This window comes from Macaca fascicularis, chromosome 1 (assembly GCF_037993035.2).
Source record: "Macaca fascicularis isolate 582-1 chromosome 1, T2T-MFA8v1.1".
Taxonomy (NCBI): domain Eukaryota; kingdom Metazoa; phylum Chordata; class Mammalia; order Primates; family Cercopithecidae; genus Macaca; species Macaca fascicularis.
Genome location: NC_088375.1, coordinates 134,163,929 through 134,181,854, shown reverse-complemented (window position 1 = coordinate 134,181,854; position 17,926 = coordinate 134,163,929). Strand labels below are relative to the sequence as shown.

The 17,926-nt window shown below is 36.8% G+C and overlaps 1 protein-coding gene across 24 annotated transcripts in view; it reads right to left on the bottom strand.

Annotated features, from left to right (window-relative positions):
• The window catches only part of DBT (dihydrolipoamide branched chain transacylase E2), a 106,239-nt gene that overhangs the window by 60,520 nt on the left and 27,793 nt on the right, over positions 1-17,926 (bottom strand). For 18 of the 24 annotated variants that reach the window (XR_012417233.1, XR_012417231.1, XR_012417254.1 and 15 more), the window contains 2 exons: positions 15,008-15,083; positions 10,239-10,420 (listed from right to left, as the gene is read on the bottom strand). Coding sequence is in view for 13 of the 24 variants with exons in the window: in XM_074000714.1 (XP_073856815.1) it covers positions 10,239-10,420; positions 15,008-15,083 (258 nt within the window). In the remaining 11 variants the exon portion in view is untranslated. The remainder of the gene's footprint in view (positions 1-10,238; positions 10,421-15,007; positions 15,084-17,926) is intronic. The other 6 variants (XR_012417260.1, XR_012417266.1, XR_012417272.1 and 3 more) reach the window with 1 other exon arrangement.

Below are 17,926 nucleotides of genomic sequence, written 5' to 3'. Positions count from 1 at the left end.
TATGTGTCAAATACTGTGCTGCATATGCAGTATCTTAATTTACTTTTCATTCCGACTGTTTAAGATAGGTGTTATTAACCCCATTTTACAGACATTTTAAAAAGTGAGGTTTGACTGAACGGATTGGCTCAAGGTCAGACACCTAATAAATCTAATTGCTGAATTCAGTCCTGGGGCTGACTCAGTCTGTGCTGTTTCCATTAGTTCATGGACCTAGTAAATTTTCTTTCTGGTCAAAGTAGCTAGAATACAACTCCTATAGTTCAAGGTATAATTTTGTTGAATTTTCAGAATCCCTGTATATTCCCTACATCTGTTAAAGTCATTGGAGAAATGAGTAAGAAAGATTAGCATGAGGAACCAAGATCCAAAGGAAAATCAGGGGATTCAATGGTAGGAACCCCAATATGGTAGGAACTCCAATGCTAACTTGGATAATGCATATTTGCTGAAGACAAGGTATAAATATCCAAATATATCATATACAAAAATTATTACATTATTTCCAAAAGACCAAGTAATTTGTTGCTACTCACCTTTCTGGAAAACATTTTGTGATACATTAACTATAAAGTACTACCCTTTTAGAGTAAGTTGGGTGTAAATATGAGTGACAAACTTACTTGTGAGAAGTCACTCATGTATTACTTCTAATAGTCATGTAGTTGTTGGAAGAATGCTGTCTCTTAACCAAGTAATAAAATACCACCTTACTACACAGCACTTTAAATAATTTTCAAAGTGTTTTATTTTTTGCTTTTTTATTATTTTTTTTTAAATACAGACAGTGTCTCACTTCATTGCCCAGGCTCGTCTTGAACTTCTGGCTTCAAGTGATCCTCCTGCCTTGTCCTCCTTCAGTGTTTTTACACATATTTTTCCTCTGATTACAAAAAGGTTATGAGTATGCAGGACAGATTTCTTAAAGTTATCAATGTAGAAACGGACTCTAAGGGGGACGAAGTTGACCAAACTTGAATTTCACAAGTCTCCCCAGTTGATATGACTTTCATGTTTCTAGCATTACAATCTAACATGTGAGATTTTAGCCTTTGATGATTGATCTTCGGTTAGGGAATTAGAGTACAGTTAAAGCTTTAACTAATTTTAAGAAACAGCAAACGAACTCTGGTAAGTAAGCACTTTTTCTTATGAAGCCTGTCAATTTAGTGTTAAGGTAATTCCTTGTAGAAAGCAAATTTATAATAAAACCACATTATTTCAGGTTAACTAAATAAAAGAATAATATGAATTGATAAAACTGTGAAACTGCAATATTCTTAGGTATTTCTAAGAACAACATTAAGTGATCCAATTAATTCACTCAGCTAGGAGAAATTCTTTTAAGGAAAATGCTTTGAAATACTAAAGTATTCAAGTGTGTTTGGAAGACCTTTCTTCATTCAATTTATATTTCAACCAAATGTTTATAAATTGAAAATTAAGGACATCCAAACTGGACATTTCATTGCATTGTCTTTTTCATTTCAAATTATTAAAACAGTGAATTCAATCAATTTAATCTACAATAGGCTGTACAAAATGAACAGTTATAGCTACCAAGAGCACCCACTATGCCTAGCATTGAACTATGCAATTTATGTTACTGAATGTAATTTAGTTAGATGATATACTACATTCTTGGAATGGTTTTATGTCAAAGAGCTTTTCTTTAAAACATTTTATACTAATCCTGGTAAACATTTCAATATTATAAAATCTATGTATTTATAAACTAAACTGTGTTGCTGCAGCAGAATTTTGTAAATATGCATATGTACAGTATTAGAAAGTAAGTCCCATTGGTTTAGATGCAAAATGAAGCAGATATCCATCCTCTCTGAACTAAATTATCAGTGTAACAAAGTGGTTAGGAGCATGGGCTTTCACATTAAACAGAGCTGAGGTCAAATCCTAGCTCCACCACTTAGTAGCTATGTAATCATAGGCAGGTAATTTAACCTCTGAGTCTCAATGGTCCATGTGTCAAAAGCAGATATTACATTTGTTAAATGAGATGTATATATAGTATTAGCACAGAGAAACCAATCAACAATATATGTTGATGTTAAGGGGTAAATGCAATATAATGGCAGAATAATGTTAGTTTTATAAAGTATTCCCCTAAAGCTCACGTGCCTCTTTCTCCTCCTTTCACTGCCCCATGGTACCTCTCAATTAGGTATAGTAACTCTCCACTTATCTGGTGGTAGAGCATCCTGGCAACTTCATCTTAATAAAGCTTCATGGCCCAGAGTACCTAAAATAGGTGCCACACAGCCTCAGCATTAAAACCGTGCACTTGACCCAGAGGAAAGGTATTTAGACTGTTCATCAGCTCCTATTTGCCACTGTTAGCAAATACTTCTTAACAAACTTGGTTATATGTCTTCTCAGAAAGGAAGGTGAGTGATGACCTGGCACAATGACAATCTAAACAGGCTGAAAAACTAAAAATCAAATGCAGAATTGTATTGTTTATAGTATAATAGTGAATGTTCATAACGTGTCTTTGCATAAGCAAAAAAGCTTACTCAATATCCTCACTTTAAGAAGTAACATATATGAAGTTTTAAAAACAAAATTAATGATTTCTCTGAAAAAAAAGTTTTTGAAAAGTTTTGGTACAAAGAGCTCTAGTTGTTTAGAAAAGTGAGGAATCATTTTACTGTATTAAATAAATAGAGGGTACAGAAAGCATCTGTCACCACATCAGCCGTAAAGACAACTCGAGGTAACACAATTTAAACTGAGTTGGTTTTAGTTTTCTTTTGGTTTTGAGACAGGGTTTCCTCTGTTTGAGTAGACAGGACTACAGGGGTGTACTACCACACCCATCTAATTTTTTTGTTTGTTTTGTGTGTGTATTTTTTTTAAGAAACTGGGTCTTGCTCTGTCCCTTGGCTGGAATGCAGTGGCACAATTATAGCTCAATGCAGCCTCAAACTCCTGGGCTCAAGTGATCCTCCCACCTCAGCCTCCTGTATAGCTGGGACTACAGGTGTGCTCCACCACACTTGGCTAATTTGTAAAAATTTTTGTAGAGATGAGGTTTTGCTGTGTTGCCCAGGCTAGTCTCAAACTCCTGGCTTCAAATCATCCTCCTACTTGGGCCTCCCAAAGTGCTCGAACTACAGGCATGAGTGACTGCACATGGTCTAAACCAAGTTTACAGTCGACAAGGCACTGAAACATGGAATAGCTTTGATATAATGGTGATAATGTTAAGTAACTAAAAAAAAAAAAAAAAAAATTAAGTAACTGGATTTCAACTTGCAATTTTTAAAATAATATATACCTTCTTATATGTCACAGATACAAGTTGGCATAAGTGAGTCCAATAAACTGTTTTTAAGTAGAGGTCTGTCTATAGTCAAAGCACTCATAGATAGAACTTGGAGGTCACAAATACAGTTTCCCTCACCAAAATTACCATGACCCTCCAGCTTTGAAAAGCAGACTACGACTATGTTACAAAAGACAGTACTATAGAATATAATTGGCATTACAAGATAGGACTTAATTTCCAATACTACTATTAAGATGTCTAGTCCTGATCTCTTCTACCCTTCATGGCTCTATGCTGTAATAACTTTCCACCTGTAAAATGTTAATAATATAATTTATACTTCTAGAAGACTTTTGTTAATTTTTTATATAATTGGTTTTACTAGCATTAAGACAGAAAAAACGTAAATTCAATATTACTACAAATTCTTGCTTAAGAAAATATATACATAAAATATTTAGAAATCTTTCTCATTTCCACAATTAAAATGAAGCATATATAAATTTCTCTCATTAAACTGAAGGTAATGTTCTATAGGCCTGCTTATTTGATACATGGGCTTATGCTTCATAGTTTATTATTACAATAAAAATATAAAAAACAAGTCCAAATGTAAAAGCAAAAAGGTACAGGTGTGAAATAAAACTAGCATGCAAGATAATTGTTTAGAACATATTATGAATGGCAAATGAAATAGAATGGCTAGCAAGTTATCAGTTGTTTATGTAGAATATTGTCAGATAATTTCTACTGTAAATATAACCTATCTGATGTCATTAATTTTGTTCTAAGCTTTATTGAGATACAGCTGACACACAATAAACTGCACATACATAAAATATAAAGCCTGAGGCTCAGCGCAGTGGCTTACGCCTGTAATCCCAGGACTTTGAGAAGCCAAGGCAGATGGATCACAAGGTCAGGAGATCGAGACTATCCTGGCCAACATGGTGAAACCCTGTCTCTACTAAAAACACAAAAATTAGCTGGGTGTGGTGGTATGCGCCTGCCTGTAATCCCAGCTACTCAGGAGGCTGAGGCAGGAGATTCACTTAAACCAGGGAGTCGGAGGTTGCAATGAGCCAATATCATGCCACTGCACTCCAGCCTGGCGACAGAGTGAGACTCCGTCTCGGAAAAAAACAACAAAAAACAAAACAAACAAATATATATATATATATAAAAACTGATAAGCTTTGAAATATGTATATACTCATAAAACATCACCATAATCAAGATAATGAACATGTCTATCACTTCCAGAAGTTTCGTCGTACCCCTTGGTAATCCCTCCTTCCCAACCCTTCCTACCCTGCATACTCCATCACCAGGCAACCACTCATTGCTTTTCTGTCATTACAGATTAGTTTGGATTTTCTAAAATTTTATGTACATGGAATCATAGAGCATGTTTTCTTTTGAAGGATGGGGTCTGGCTTCTTTCACTCAGCATAATTTCTTTAAGATTTATCATGTTACAGAAAATATTAATTTTTGTGAAAAAATTCTCCAGAAAAAAACAGGCCCCCCACAAAATGTACTGTGATTTTATAATTTGCTATACCCAGACTTATTAAGTTGGATCTTACTTGAGATGTCAAAACAAACTAAAAACAAAACCAGCACCAGGTGTGGTGGCTCATGCCTATAATCCCAGCAGTTTGGGAGGCAGAGGCAGGCAGATCACTTGAGCCCAGTTCATGACCAGCCTGGCCAACATGGTGAAACCTCATCTCTACTAAAAATACAAAAATTAGCCAGGTGTGGTGGCACATGCCTGTAATCCCAGCTTCTCGGGTAGCTGAGGCAAGTGAATTGCTTGAACCCAGGAGGCAAAGGTTGCAGTGAGCTGAGATTGTGCCACTGCACTCCAGCCTGGGAGACAGAGTGAGACTTCATCTCAAAAAAAAGAAAAAAAAAAAAAATCAAAAGGCCAATTAGCTGGGCATGATGGAGTCCTAACTACTCGGGAAGTTAAGGTGCGAGGACTGCTTGTGCCCAGGAATTCAAGGCTGTAATGAGCTATGATCATGCTACTGCACTCTAGCTTGTACAACAGAGCAAGACCCCATGTCAGAAAACAAAACAAAACAAATAACAAATTCCGACTGTTTACTTGTTCATATAAATAACTTGCTTTTTTAGATGGCTTAAATTGGTATCTAATCTGGTTTCCAGCTTGGGCATTCTAATTTCATGACATCCATAGTACTGTTCAGCATCCTTACTTGTCTCAGTTTATGCCAAGAATGAAACACTCTTTCCTTTCTAAATCTGAATCAAAATAAAATAAAATAAAATAAAATCTGTGTTTATTTCAGGTAATTCTAAAGGTGAATTTTTTATTTTGTTTTGTTTTTCTTTAAACTTCTCTAAATCACAAAAGCATGCCTTTTTTTTTTTTTTTTTTTTTTTTTTGAGACAGGGTCCTGCTGTCACCCAGGCTAGAGTGCAGTGGCATTAACAGAGCTCACTAGCTCACTGTAGCCTCTGCCTCCTGGGCTCAAGTGATCCTCTCACCTCAGCCTCCCAAGTAGCTGGGACCACAGGTGCATGCCACCACACTTGGCTAATTTTTTTATTTTTTGTAGAGATGAGGTCTTGTTATGTTACCCAGGCTGGTCTCAAACTCCTGGGCTCAAGTGATCCTCCCACCTTAGCCTCCCAAAATGTTAGGATTACTGGCGTGAGCCACTGTGCCTAGCCAATAATGTCTTTCAAAAGAAATTTAGAATCAAAGTAATACGAAGCACCCCTAATGCCCACATTATAGCCTCTTACTCATTCTATACTAATACTTAAAGGAACAAGAGCCCCTGAAGAAATGAATGATTCCAGGTGTGGGTGGGAAAAGTATGAGGTGAATCCCAGAACATCTTTTGTGCCAAAAGCAAGGAAGCTTTTAAAAGTTAACAGGACCGTGTTAATAGAACACATGGGAGCCAGCTTAAAGGGGTCACCACTATAATGGGTTTGAGCATCCAGAAGAATAATGACTGTAATCGATTAAACACATGAAATCAGTTGAAATACAGTCATGCATTGCTTAATGATGGGAGTATGCTCTGAGAAATGCATTGCTAGGTGATTTCACAATTATCCAAACTTGAGTGTGCACTTACACAAATCTAGATGGTGTAGCCTCCTACACACCTAGGCTATATGAAATAGCCCATTGCTCCCAGGTCACAAACCTGTGGAGCATGTTATTGTCCTGGATATTGTAGGTGACTGTAACACAATGGTAAATATTTGTGTATTTAAACATATGTAAACATAAAAGAAGTATAGTAAAGATGTGTTATCATCTTATGGGACCACCGTTGTATATGCAGTCTGTTGTTGACCATAACATCATTATGCGACATGTGACCATACACTCAAACACACGCTGAGAATGCTGGAAAAATTAGTGTCACCATTTGAAGTGACTACTAAAGGAACTCCTTACTTCGAGAACGAGTAAAGGGAAAGAATTAAGCATTTATTTTCTTTCCAGTAAGAACTGTATTTCATAGGAACTGTATTTCATACAGTTAGCATACAGATAGCCCCAACACAGACAGCCCCCACTGATAGAGGAGAAAGGTCCACTTGACAGAAGAATGCCAGCTAATAATGTTAAAGGAATGACAGAATCCCAAAATCATCATTCTACAACCACTAAAGAAATTATTGACCTAGGAAGGATCTCAAATGATATTAGAACCTACTTATTTAGTGTCAAAGCTAACACTACATACATAATTTTCTGGTTACAAAAGGGGAAAACACAACTCTACAATAGAGGGGTAAGGGTATCATTATCCTAGTTCAGTGTTTAAACTTAGCATCACTATGGCAGTCATCAGATGTTAAGTGTATCCTGATGTGAAGCAACATGAAGTACACAACATGATCTATGATGTGTTCCACCCAAAATATTTAACTTGAATTCAGCCTTTATTTTTTATTTTTTTGTTTTGTTTTGTTTTGGTTTTTTCTTTTGTTTGTTTGTTTTTGAGATAGAGTCTCGCTCTGTTGCCCAGGCTGGAGTGCAGTGGCGCAATCTTGGCTCACCACAACCTCTGCCTCCAGGGTTCAAGCAATTCTCCTGTCTCAGCCTCCCAAGTAAGTGAGATTACAGGCATGTGCCACCACACCCGGCTAATGTTTGCATTTTTAGTAGACCTGGGGTTTCACCATGTTGGCCAGCCAGGCTGGTCTCAAACTCCTGACCTCAAGTGATTCACCCACCCTGGTCTCCCAAAGTGCTGGAATTACAGGTGTGAGTCACTGAGCCCAGCCTCAATTCAGCCTTTAAAACTTAATTCCAGCTTATAGGAAATATAAGGACTAGAGGAACAAGTTAAATAACACCACAATGCAACAAGACAAATCCAAAAAGTCTGACATTCTGCAAAACAAAGGCAATCTCTTCAAATCAGTATCATGAAACAAAAGTAGAAGAGGATAAACTAGACTAAAAGAGACTTAAGAGATATAACAACTAGGTACAATGTATGGTCCTATATTGTATCCTAGTTAAAAAAAAAAAAAATCAATTGAAATATCAAGGACATTTTGGGGATAATTCAGGAAATCTACATATGGTCTGTCGATCATATAAAATGGAAATAGGCCAATTGTGGAGGCTCATGCCTGTAATTCCAGCACTTTAGGAGGCTGCGGCCAGCAGATCACTTGTGGTCAGGAGTTCAAGACCAGCCTGGCCAATACGGTGAAACCCCATCTCTTTAAAAAAATACAAATATTAGCCAGGCACAGTGGCGCACACCTATAGTCCCAGTTACTCAGGAGGCTGAGATGGGAGAGTTGCTTGAACCTGGGAGGTGGAGGTTGCAGTGAGCTGAGATCACACCACTGTACTCCAGCCTGGGCGACAGAGCAAGACTCCGTCTCAAACAAACAAAAAAATAAAATTGAAATGTACTGTCATGAAAACATAGATGAACAAAGCAAACAGATTGGACTATAGCATATACAATATATTATTTTGGTTAAAAAAATACCTACATGTACACATATGACCTAGAAAAATGTCTGGAATGATATACACGAATGTATTGAGTGTGATCTGTGAACATTACAATTTTTCTTGTTGTTTTGGTTTTCTGTATTTTAGAACTTTCTGCAATGCACCCCTCCAGCTTTTATAATAATAAAAAGTAGTAGGAAGCCTTCAATAAATCATATTCTAGCTTTTAGAGGCAACATGTCATAGTAGAAAATATTCTGGACAAGGACTCAGGACATCTAAGTTCTAACTTTGGTCCTGTCACCAACCATTTTGCAAATTGTCCAACCTTTCTTTTTTTTTTTCTTTTTTTTTTTAAGAGATGGAGTCTTGCTCTGTCGCCAGGCTGGAGTGCAGTGGCATGATCTAGGCTTACTGCAACCTGCGCCTCCCAGTTCAAGCGATTCTCCTGCCTCAGCCTCCTGAGTAGCTGGGACTACAGGCACACAACACCATGCCAGGCTAATTTTTGTATTTTTAGTAGAGACAGGGTTTCACCACGCTGGCCAGGACGATCTTGATCTCTTGACCTTGTGATCCACCCGCCTCAGCCTCCCAAAGTGCTGGGATTACAGGTGTGAGCCACCGAGCCCAGCCTGTCCAACCTTTCCAGTTGGGTTTAGTTTCTTCATCTGCTAAACTGGAATACTTCACAGAATAATAAATGTAAAAAAATTTTATAAATTATACAATGTGATTCTGGGAAAAAAAAGATTGTAATATTAGTTATTGTTCTACAGACTGCAGAACTAAGTGTCAGCCAGTCACTGTAATTCAACTACTCCTTCTAGACTTCTGAATTACACTGAGGTATCTTATCTCAGCACTTCCACGGTGGGAATGCTGGCCTAGGAGTTCTGTCACAGAACCTATTGTTCTTGCAGCCCCTAGTATCAAAACTGATTCCTAGATGATAAAACTTCGGTATACCACAATAGTGCTGTAAGGAACTTCTGAGTTAGCCAGCCAGCTGCCTACTACCACTGGGACTGCCAACTGTTTTAGCTTTCCTCTGTAACATTCTCATGATGAATTACCTTCTGACAGGACATCTACCACTTAAGTCTCATGGTTGTTGCTTCTTCTAAATGCTGGTATCTTTGCTTTCATTTTAATTTTCCTTCTTTTCTCTTCAACTTCTCTTGAAAAAGTGTATAACCATCCCCAACAAGAGTGCTTTTTTTTTTTTTCAACTTCTCTTGAAAAAGTTTATAACCATCCCCAACATGAGTGCTTTTTTTTTTTTGTATCAGTGGCAAACAGAGCAATCCATTATGTTAGATTTCATCTTTAGATACTCCAATTTTTGTTCTTAGTGGCCAGTATTTATAGCCTTAATCTTTAATTACTGAGAGAGCTTGTTGCCTCTTTGAACACTAAGGTCTCCAGAAGGCAGGTCTTCAGGTAAATGAAGTGTTATTGTACACATGTTTAACATGGCAACTGGCCAAAAGATAATCATGACTCACAGAGAACCTTTTCAATTTTCCTGATTTGGGCTTCTAAAACTCCAACTCAAATCCTGTAAGTTATTAAAAGTCCATCCCCAACCTTCTTACCCCTCCAAAAGGAGTAACATCACTGACTTAGGTGGAACAGTGCATAATGCCACCTGAATGTTTGAGTCATTCCCCAGAGGAGAAAGGATGGGACATCCTCCACCTTTTTTGCAACATCTCATCTCTTCCTTTTGCTATTGCCTTTTTCCCCCAACCTTTGGTTTTGTCTTATCCTATAATTCAGATTTCTATTTTGTGTTGAACTTGTTGCCTTTTTTCACACTGAAAAGATTACATTTCCCCAAGAGCCAAAAATAAATAGGAATAGAAAAAAAACAAAAAATAAAAAACAAAGATCACTTTTAATTGGGACCCAATGACAAAAAGAGACCAATAATCAATTTGGTAAAAGAGATTAACAGACTTACAATACCTTTTAAAGCTTCCGTTTCTATGTCTACTAATGGCTTCCCCACATAGGCAATATCGTCTAGATTATAATAGAGTTTTTTAATGACTCCATCATAACGACTAGTGATGGTAACAGAAGCTTTATCACTTTGAACTTCACAGATGCTATCAAACTGAGACACTGTATCTCCTTCTTTTACATACCTAAAAGAAAAAGAAAGGAGACACTTTTACATAAACAATCATAAGTACAGATCATATTAAGGATGTAAATGCCATGCTGAGTTAGATCAGTATTCATCTAGCCTAGCATTTACTTTCAGATGGTGTACTAAGAAATGTTTCAGAGAAGACTATAATGACTTCCAGAGTCTCTTCAATGTATCTGCAAGAAATACTCAAAAAAATTTCAAGCAATCCATAGTCTATAATCCAAAAATTTAATTAAACTCTCAAGTTTTCTGTCTGACCCATTTATTAGAAAAATAAGTTCTAAAAATACATTTTTAAAGTGGTATTTCCTTCTATTGTCTTATATTACCCTTTTCCAAACTTTAAGGGATGCCCAATACTTCCAGAAGCAAGTTTAAAAATTGATGTCCTCAATACATATCCTTTGTAATTTCATGAATTTTAGATAGGAGTTCTCCCAGTCTTTCTTTCTAAAATTATTTTAGCCTGTTCTTATATAAAGTCCTTCTAACCCCATAATCATTTTAGGTATACTTTACAGGCTTTTCTAGAGAGTCTTAGCAAACAAAACAGGAGGAATGGGACCAAACCTGAAATAATACATCTAATTTTGATTCTAATGGCATTCTTAATGTCTCTAGCACTTATTTCTGACTTATTGCCAGCAACAGATAATTGTTGTCATTCTTGCTTCTTGTCTTCCTATCCTAACCAGTCCTCAGCCTATGATAAAACAGCACCCATGACATAGAAACCAGGTTTAAAAGCACATACTTTCACTTCCAGAATGATGGATTAAAGACTTCTGAAAATCTGCTCTTCCATATGAACAACAAGCACAGTGACAAAAGTTGTTAAAAATCTATTTTTTCAGAATTTTGGAAATTAGAAAAAAGGCTTGCAACAACTAAGAAGGATGTATTCAGGAAAAAGGGCTGAGTTTTGTAGTATTTTAACTTGCCCAATTTCCATCCTCCTTTCCCTAGCACAGCAGGAGCCAAATCAGCAGCCTCGCAGCCACTGTAAGGGGAATACTAGGTTTGGATCACCACAAAAAGCAAAATCCCTGGAAAACTGGCACTACAGATGGTCTCTGACTTTTATAATTTTTCAACTTTATGATGGTGTAAAAACAATATGCCTTCAGTAGAAACAGTAATTTGAGCACCCATACAACCCTTCTGTTTTTCACTTTCAGTATTCAATAAACTGCAAAAGATATTCAATGGTTCTTTTTAAAATAGACTTTGTATTAGATGACTTTGCCCAAATGTGGGCTAAGGTACGTGTTCTAAGCATGTTTAAGGTAGGCTAGGCTAAACATTTTCAACTTAAGACATTTTAGTTTTGATGGGTTTATGACTTATCCCCATCATAAGTCAAGGAGCATCTGGGTGGTGGTTGTTGGTAGAGACAGGGTCTTTGCTATGTTGCCCCCGCTAGTCTGGAACTCCTGGCCTCAGGCAGTACTCCCATCTTGGACCCCCAAAGTGTTGGGATAACAGGCATGAGCCACCACACCTGGCCACATCTGTATTTTGTTTTATTTGTAACTTTTTGTTTGTAATTTTAAAAAACATCCTATCTGATTTACAAGACCACCACATTAAAGCAATACTTATAAAACTGTGTTGATGTGCTTTATGATGTTTAAAAATGGAATACTTTCAATATGGAGTGATAATTATTTGTTTTGTTTTGTTTTTTGAGACAGGATCTTGCTCTGTTGCCCAGACTGTTTTTTGAGACAGGATCTTGCTCTGTTGCCCAGACTGGAGTGCAGTGATGCGATCTCGGCTCACTGCAACCTCTGCATCCTGGGCTCAAGCCATCCTCTCACCTCAGCCTCCCAAGTAGCTGGCACTACAGGCCTGTGCCACCATGCTGGGCTAATGGAATAATAATTCTAGAAAAGGAAAACAGGAATACGTATGACAAATAGCAAAAGGAAGGAAGAGGCGATAGAGCTATATTGGAGCAAAGTCTTTGTATTCCATTAAGTTTCTACTAATCCAAATTATAGTGTTTTAAATTAACATGTTAATTGTAATCCTCAGGGCAACCGCAAAGAAAATAACTTTAAAATATACACTAAAAAGTTTACATACTCCAATAAAAAGGCAAAGATTGGCAGAATAGATTCTAAAAAAATGCTCCAACTATATGCTAAGAAATATAATTTAAATTCAAGAACACAAATGGTAAAAAGTAAAAGGATCGAAAAAGGTATGTCACACAAGGCTAGGTGTGATGGCTAGCCTGTAATCTCAGGAGTTTGAGACCAGCCTGGGCTACAAAGCAAGACCCTGTCTCTCAAAAAAAAAAAAAAAAAGAGAGAAAGCAAGCAAGCTAGAGTGGCTATACTATCAAATAGACTTTAAGACAAAAGAATATATAACATCTAAACTTGTTTTAGAAGTTTATCAAAGGATTTGTGAAATTTAAGTAGTTTTTTCTTTTTCCATACATTTGCTCTCACAAATTCTAAGAATAAATGAGGTTTTATTTAACCTTACCCAAAACCACACTCTTTCTGTTAAATTATGCTTCCTTACATATTCAAATTTCTATTCTCAGGCTCCATTTTATAGACTAGAATTCTGCCCTTTAGCATTTCAAGTGCAACACAATACGTATTTTTTCTTAAATTATTTATGGATATTGTTTGAAATGCTTGTTCCTCAGTGCTGTAAAGAAATAGCACTTGAACATAAATGTAATTTACTCAGCAAGGCCATTTTTACTTCCTGCAGAAAGAGGACATTCAACAGCAGTTTTGCTACAAGAGTGCACCTAACAAAGAAGACAGGGTCATTTATAACCTGACACATCCAACCTACTGCTGTGTCCGGGGTTTCCACTGGCTGGAACGGGACCTCACATTCTGTATTTGTCCTAATTGGCTAGCAACTTAGAACTTTTTAAAAGAGGCAGAGGTAGAGGAGAACAAAGGAAGGAGGAAGTAACCTGTGGAATGCTGAGAAAGGTAAAAACACCTTCAAATAAGGAAGAGGAACAGGCTATGACCTAATGCTTGCTTGGGCCAGTATAAGCATGCCAGGGCAAATATTTAGGCTAAATTGTAGGAGCTAAGAACATAAAGTACATCGATTTCCTTATCATGGCTAGCAGATATTTAAGAATGTTAGCACAGGTCTTTGAATAAATTTTGCTTCTTAGAGAAGTTACTATTTATTCCTAATTAAATGAGGAAGAACGTCTTTGAAGAGGAACCTCTACTTTACTTTTTACAATATTAAGTTAGGGAAAAAAAAACAGAATTCAAGAAAGCTATTAATATTTCTTAAAGAACTTCTGAAAAACTAATCAAATGATTAGTTTCTCATTAAAAGAGTTTTAAGAATTTTATTAGGAATAAAATAATTTCCCCTTCTAAGAGCCGTAAGCCCTATACTAAGCATATGGGTGTACAGAATAAGAGGTAGAAATTAAGAAATGGTTTTTTAAAACAATCAAAAAAAGCTGGGTGCAGTGGCTCATGCCTGTAATCCCAACACTTTGGAAGGCCCAGGTGGGAAGATCACTTGAGGCCAAGAGTTCAAGACCAGCATGGTCAACATAGTAAGACCCCATCTCTACCAAAAAAAAAAAAATTCTATAAAGATTTTTTACTACTGTCTTGGTCTTGAAAAGAAGGTATTATCAAATGCATTTCTTATACATGACATTATTTTGATCCTTTCAATGCTCCAGAGGTTGGCAGAGCAAGTACTGTTATCCACATATGACACATTAAGAGACCAAGTGAGTCACAGGTAGGACAGCTAATAAGTTTCAAGATCAGACTCTTATGATTTGAAGTCCATTGCTATTTCCATAATCCCACAATGACAACAGAGACATAACCGTAAGGTATGTTTATGTTATTACAGTTCTCTTCTAACTTATAAAGCAATAACAATAAGTAAAGAATGTTTAAAGTAAAGAATGTTTAAAGTAAAGAAGTAAAAAAATAAGTAAATAACAAGAAAAGAATGTTCAGGTGGTTGAACCAGATTCTTAAAAGGATCTTTAATGGTGTAAATCTAAGGTGGGAAGTAATCTATTTCTCATCTTAACTGCCACTTCTAACAACCTCTAAAACTGAGTTCGGTACCCAGAGGTGCTATTTTTCCAGAAGGTGAAATAAAGAAATGAGGTAGAGGATGAAAGGGTTTTGTTTCTTTCAGGCCCTTTTTTGGATAATTTTTCAATGTTTCAAAATTTATTTTTCAATTCGTGATTTTTGGTAAAATATTTTCATCTCTTCTAAACATGCAAGTAAACTGTATCAGGTAATGGTAAGTCAAACATACATTCTTACTAAAGTCATTTTCAGTACAGTGAAGAGAGCTCAGACTACCTGACAGTTTTAAATCACATTGAATAAAGTACCTTGATGTATGACAAATTCCTTCACCACTATATCATCAACACAAGGTAATTCTACCTTATTGCTTTTAAAAATGCATTATGTGTTTATAAAGACGTTTCTCAATTTAGATTCCAACTATCCATTAAATAAATAAAAATAAAAATAGTTATTTTTACTCAAATTATTTTTAAATTTACTTAAGAGATTTTTTCAGATTCACTTACCATTCTTTAACAGTTACTTCTCTAATCCCTTCTCCAATGTCTGAGAGCTTGAACTGAACAACCTGTCCACGGAGAGCTTCAAAGACAAATGAGAAACGATCTCATTAAGTATGTAACATATTACTAATATATACTTTCACATCTAAAATCAGAGAATGTTCTCAGGCAGAGGCAGAAATTCTTCCATCTTACAGACAGAAAAAACAGCATTTTATAATTTTTAAGAGCATAACCATTATTCATAACCATCAGAGATTTAAATAAATTATTTTACAACACAGACCTCCAGGCACTGCCACAGAACTTACATTTTCCAACTTCCAAAATGGTCTGTTATAGGGCTATAAAAGGCCCCACTAACAAATTAATTAAATTTTGAAACAATGTAATGAATAGAAAATAGAACAAAGATATACAAAGAGAAACCCAGCTAGATATCCTTGTTTTAAGTTATAAAACTATAGTAACATGAACAGATTTCTTTTGAATTTATATAACTATTCTTTCTCATTCTTAATGGCTAAAATCAGGCAGTTCTATATCTAGCAAACTTGATGGAAACTTGTTTGTCCAAACTTATGTTCTGCCAACTTATCCCTAAGTCGTCTCTTTCCTCTTCCCATTTTTTACCCCTTTTCAAATTTCTACCCATCCCTCCTTTTTTAGAGACAGAGTCTCACTATGTTCCCCAGGCTGGAGTACAGTAGACATTCAAAGGTGCGTAAATGCATACTACAGCTTCAAACTCCTGGGCTCAAGCAATCCTCCTCCCTCCATCTCCTGAGGAAACTGGGACCACCCACCACACCCAGCTTCTATACCCTCTTTGTAATACTTAGATGCCAGTGATACTGTATAGTAATTATTCTCAAAAAGAAAAGTATTTCTGGTCATTTGAAAGCATGTATGGACCCTCCCACTTTTCCAGGTTAACAAACGGCTCTGAACCTATTCAGGAATGCTCCTGTATCTTTAGACTGCTGTTAACCATATTTGCTTATAAAACATATAACAAATTAATTAGGGTTGTAAAATTTTCTTAAATATGGGGAGTTAAATTGGTAATAAAAACTAAAAAATACATTTTGGTTATGGAGGTATTAGGTACCTCTTACTTCCTCTCTAGCAAGTTGGGTCCTCTCACAGCTTGCTAATTGGAGTATAACCTGGCAACTTTCTGAATGGTTTAGCATTAAGAATCAAAAGCATTTAAAAAAAAATTTTTTTAATCAACATTCTTGATTCCATAAGTAATTCCACTTGCTAAAAAATGGTTACTATAGGTTCATAATGACGAACTGGAAATCAATCTAAGTAACACAAAAACAAGAAAATACACTATGGCACCTCTATACAAAGCAATATGCAAGGAACAGCAAGAGCATGAAAATGTGATGGTTTATGGCAAGGTTAAAGAACAAACAGTTCTCTATAGCCAAAGATACAGTATATGGCAAGAAATCAGCCCAGATTTGAAAGACTTTGTGCACCATGCTAAAATATTTGAACTTCATCCTAAAGGTGATCAGGACCCAGTGGTAAGTTAACGTGGTCATAAATTCTTTACAGCTGTTCCCATCAGGAGGTGGAGTCTATTTTACCAGTTCTTAAATCTGTGCTGGGCTGTGACTTGCTTTGACAAATAGAATATAGCAGAAGTGAAGTGTGCAGGTTCGTGAGGCTAGGCCTCAAAAGTCCACACAGCTTCTCCCTTCTCCCTTTTGGAATGCTGCCCTAAAATCCTCATGGAAGGAAGTTGATCTAGTCTACTGGAGGATGAGACATCAGGAAAAGGAGACATGAGGTGCCCCTTCTGAAACCCAGCATGAATTGTCAGACACATCACAGAGACCATCTTGGATCTTCCAGCCCAAATGATCCTCTAGTCAAATACAGCCATATGAGGGAGCCCGGGCGTAACCAGCAAGGAAATCACCCAGCCAACCCACGGAATCCTGAGAAATGATCAGTCCTTGTTGCTTTAAGCCACTAAGTTGTGGGATTGTTTGTTATTCAGCAATAATTAACTGATATGGAATCTTATTTATAATATCAGATCGGCAACTTTAGGAGGTCTATAATTTTAGAAAAAAAAAATCTCTGGCAGGAGTGTGGTAGAAGGGGTCAGGGAGTGGGTGGCAGAGGCAAAACAAGGCAGGGGAAGCAGGAGGCTACTTCAGGTAAGAAGTAGAAGTATAGAATTTATTAATTTATTATTTTTTTAGAGACAGGGTCTCACTCTGTTGCCCAGGCTGGAGTGCAGTGGCACAATCAGCCCATGAAAACTTCAAGTTCCTGGGCTCAAGTGATCCTCCCACCTCAGCTAGGACTAGCAGTTGACTACAAGTGCATACCACCACACCCAAGTAATTTTTTTAAATTTTTTGTAGAGATGAGATCTCACTTTTTTGTGGCCCAGGCTGGTCTCGAACTCCTGGCCTCAAGCAAGCCTCCTGCCTCAGCTTCCCAAAGTGCTGGGATTACAGGTGTGAGCCACTCTGCCCAGCACAGAAGTATGTGATTTATATATTTATATACTTTTCAAAGCTGTTTGAAAAGAAGGCAGATTTAAGAAATATGTAAGATGTAAAATTAATAGGTTTTGATAATCAATCTGATGTGAGACTAGAGTCAGGATGACTCTAGGTTTCTAGCTTTCCTTCTTTCCTTCCTTCCTTCCTCCCTCCCTCCCTCCCTCCCTCAGGATGACTCTAGGTTTCTTTTTCTTTCTTTCCTTCCTTCCTTCCTCCCTCCCTCCCTCCCTCCCTCAGGATGACTCTAGGTTTCCTTCTTTCTTTCCTTCTTTCCTCCCTTCCTTCCTTCCTTCCTCCCTTCCTTCCTTCCTTCCTTCCTTCCTCCCTCCCTCCCTCCCTCAGGATGACACTAGGTTTCCTTCTTTCCTTCCTTCCTTCCTCCCTC